The sequence below is a fragment of the Phaethon lepturus genome, unplaced genomic scaffold (assembly GCF_000687285.1).
Source record: "Phaethon lepturus isolate BGI_N335 unplaced genomic scaffold, ASM68728v1 scaffold42431, whole genome shotgun sequence".
Lineage (NCBI taxonomy): Eukaryota > Metazoa > Chordata > Aves > Phaethontiformes > Phaethontidae > Phaethon > Phaethon lepturus.
Window position 1 is genome coordinate 6230 of NW_010516326.1, and position 2941 is coordinate 9170.

At 35.3% G+C, this 2941-nt stretch overlaps 1 protein-coding gene across 1 annotated transcript in view; it reads right to left on the reverse strand.

The window, feature by feature from the left end:
- Positions 1 to 2065, reverse strand: part of LOC104627690 (dmX-like protein 1) — a 4742-nt gene extending 2677 nt beyond the window's left edge. Inside the window, exons 1-4 of the mRNA XM_010296024.1 lie at positions 1946 to 2065; positions 1676 to 1768; positions 1120 to 1211; positions 135 to 187 (exon numbers count right to left, since the gene is read on the reverse strand). Coding sequence (XP_010294326.1) covers positions 135 to 187; positions 1120 to 1211; positions 1676 to 1768; positions 1946 to 2041 — 334 coding nt within the window. The 5' untranslated portion in view covers positions 2042 to 2065. The remainder of the gene's footprint in view (positions 1 to 134; positions 188 to 1119; positions 1212 to 1675; positions 1769 to 1945) is intronic.
- Between the last annotated feature and the right edge of the window lie 876 nt (positions 2066 to 2941).

Below are 2941 nucleotides of genomic sequence, written 5' to 3' on the forward strand. Positions count from 1 at the left end.
CAGGACAGTGAAAGATGTTTTACTGCTAATATTAAAATTACTTCCCACAATAACTTTTCCATAAAGACAGACACACATACACACATATATATTTTTCCTGTGATAAAATATTTTGCTGACTGTGTTTCACTTACCATGCACCAAGCTATTTGTAGGTGAAACCAAAGTATCCCAAAGACAAATATTTCTGTAGAAAAAAAAATACATTTTAATTCAGTGACAAACGTTCTAAAGTATTTTGAACACTTGAAGTCACCTGAACCTTAAAAAGATTGTTTCAGGCATAAATGCACTGTAAACAGACTTTCAATGATTACTTTTGAGCAGACCCAAAATTACTTTCATAGTTATATATATACTGCAAGAACATGCCCTCTACACAACCATTCTGTGACTGGTTATTCTCATAAAGGATTAAAATTGAGATTACCATCTCTTGTAGCTGAATTCAGATGAATATTAGCAGTTTTTGCTATTTCTTCATCAAAACTCACTTAAGAAAGGAAGTTGAAATGAAGAGCTATGCACAACTCTCTCTCACAGTCTACAAAAATAATTTAAGACAGCTCATATGAATAGAACAGAATATTTCAGTTGGAATGGACCTACAGAGATCATCTAGTCCAACTGCCCGACCTCTGCAGGGCTCACCAAAAGTTAAAGCATGTTAAGGGCATTATCCAAATGCTTCTTGAACACTGATGTGCATGGGGCATCAACCACCTCTCTAGGACGCCTGTTCCAGTGGTTGACCACCCTCTTGGTAAAAAAAAGTCTCCTAATGCTCGGTCTGAGCTTCCCCTAACACAGTTTTGAACAATCCCCACACGTCCTATCACTGGATACCAGGGAGAAGAGATCAGCAACCCCTCTCCACTTCCCCTCCTCATGGAACATGAACAGAGGATTTGTGCTTCCCTGTGGAAACTACTTTAATAGGCACATGGAATTTAGCTGTAAACATTGCTTCTCTTCCCCTTCCACAAAGAAGGAAAGAGAGCAGAAATATGCACGTTGCTCTTAAAACACTTAACAAGAATCATCAAAAAACGGGGCGGCTGGAAGGGGAGAAAAACATGGCACCACTTCATTTCTATGCATTATCACAGCAGTTCTTACCTGTTGTCGGAAGACAATCCCGCCGTGGCTATCAAAGATGATGAACTGATGAAAACAAAGTCATTGGCTGTTTTGTTATGACACTGCCACGTCTGAAAAATTGCAGTTTAGAAATTAGTAATTAAAAATTAATTGGATTTTGTGTAAGCATGAAATCTTAGATTTCCTTGAGAAAGTAAGCTGTTTTAAAAGCAATTTAAAGAACACAGGATATAAAAGTATGTATATGCCTTCTGATACTCTTAATTTTTCATGAAAGTATACTTTCCAGTCCTGCGTTATTGACAATTAATTAACAATTGACAATTACTGACAAGTCTCAAAGAAGTTATTTCCGATATAACATTGCATTGTCTACTCTCCAACTTAGTGAGTATGGACAGGATTTAAGAACTTGTCTGTCATACGGATCACAGGATGGCAACAATGTATTATTAAATCTTGATTAATACTGGTTATCAGCATAATTCCTGACCTTTCCAAACTATTCTAAAGGGGGAAAGAAATAAGAGAGTACAACACAAGTTTATAGAAGCAAATTTAGTTTTCAGCTTACCAAATACGGTTTAGGTGAAGTTCCAGTAAGTGGGCAACATTTCCAATTTGTTTGATATAAACTTATATATCCATCAGCATCAACAATTCCAAACTGAAAAAAGATAGATTAGTTTTAAGTACATATGTATGTATTACAGAGAAATTATCCACAATTCAGAGAAACTACTTTAGATTTGAAGAACGTGATGTTTCTGCTAATTTACAATTATATTGGGGAGAAGCGGGAGTGAAGACAAAAGTGTAAGGACAGAAGCATTCTGTCAGTTACCTTATTTCCTTGGTAATTGAATCTCATTCGAGTTACCCTTGAGTTGCCACCAGACCGAAAACATGTGATTTGCTGTGCATGACCCCATTCAAACATTCTTACACTACCATCTTGAGCACCTGTCAGGTCTGCAACAGAAAATATTTACATGACTTTTCACAGGTGGTGTAGCAGCTGAGCAGGAAAGTTGCTTCCAAAATTTAAAAAAAATCTCACACCAGCTCACAACATCCTCAGAATAACTACTGCCACAATATGTGCCATAGTACCTGGCATACTGTAGGAGTAGTGCGTACCACTGAAACTTAAACCCATGCTGTTCAAAAACCTTACTGAACTATACTTACTCACTGTTTAAGAACTGTGTTCAGATAGTACTGAAATATGAAGCTATTTACTTGGAGATAATAATGTATGTTTTCCCTACTATCTTTCATCCAAGTCACAAACAAAATAGAAATATGAGTACCTTTTGCTAGAAAAAGTACCACTGTTTCTAAAGGCTATTCTACATCCCACAGTATTTTTTTTTTTAATTAAAAGTAGTTTCAGTAAAAAAAAGGGCTTATAAGCAACTTTTAACACATATAATAGATTGCTGTGCTAGTAGCATATTAAGAAACAGGGCCAATTACTAAATATATAATCTTTAGATAACTTTTTTCTTTTTTTAACAAAACTGAACTTACAATATGGTAATGTTGGATGAGAAGCCATTCTTCTGACATTATTAATAGCCTTCTTGAGCAGCTGTTCAATATACAAAATAATAGAAAATAATTAAACAATACTAGTGAACAAAAAGTTACTGAACTAGAATAGTGATTGCAGAGAGTTGTTTCCTATCAAAATTCCTACTGAAAGCAAGTACTGGGTTTAGAAATTCAGAAAGTCGTCAGTTTCTTCCAAGACTAGTGTAGATCTTAACACTTTTGCAGCTTTATACATCTAGGTAAATATTAACTTTTTGCTTCAGAGATTTATGGATCCCGATAT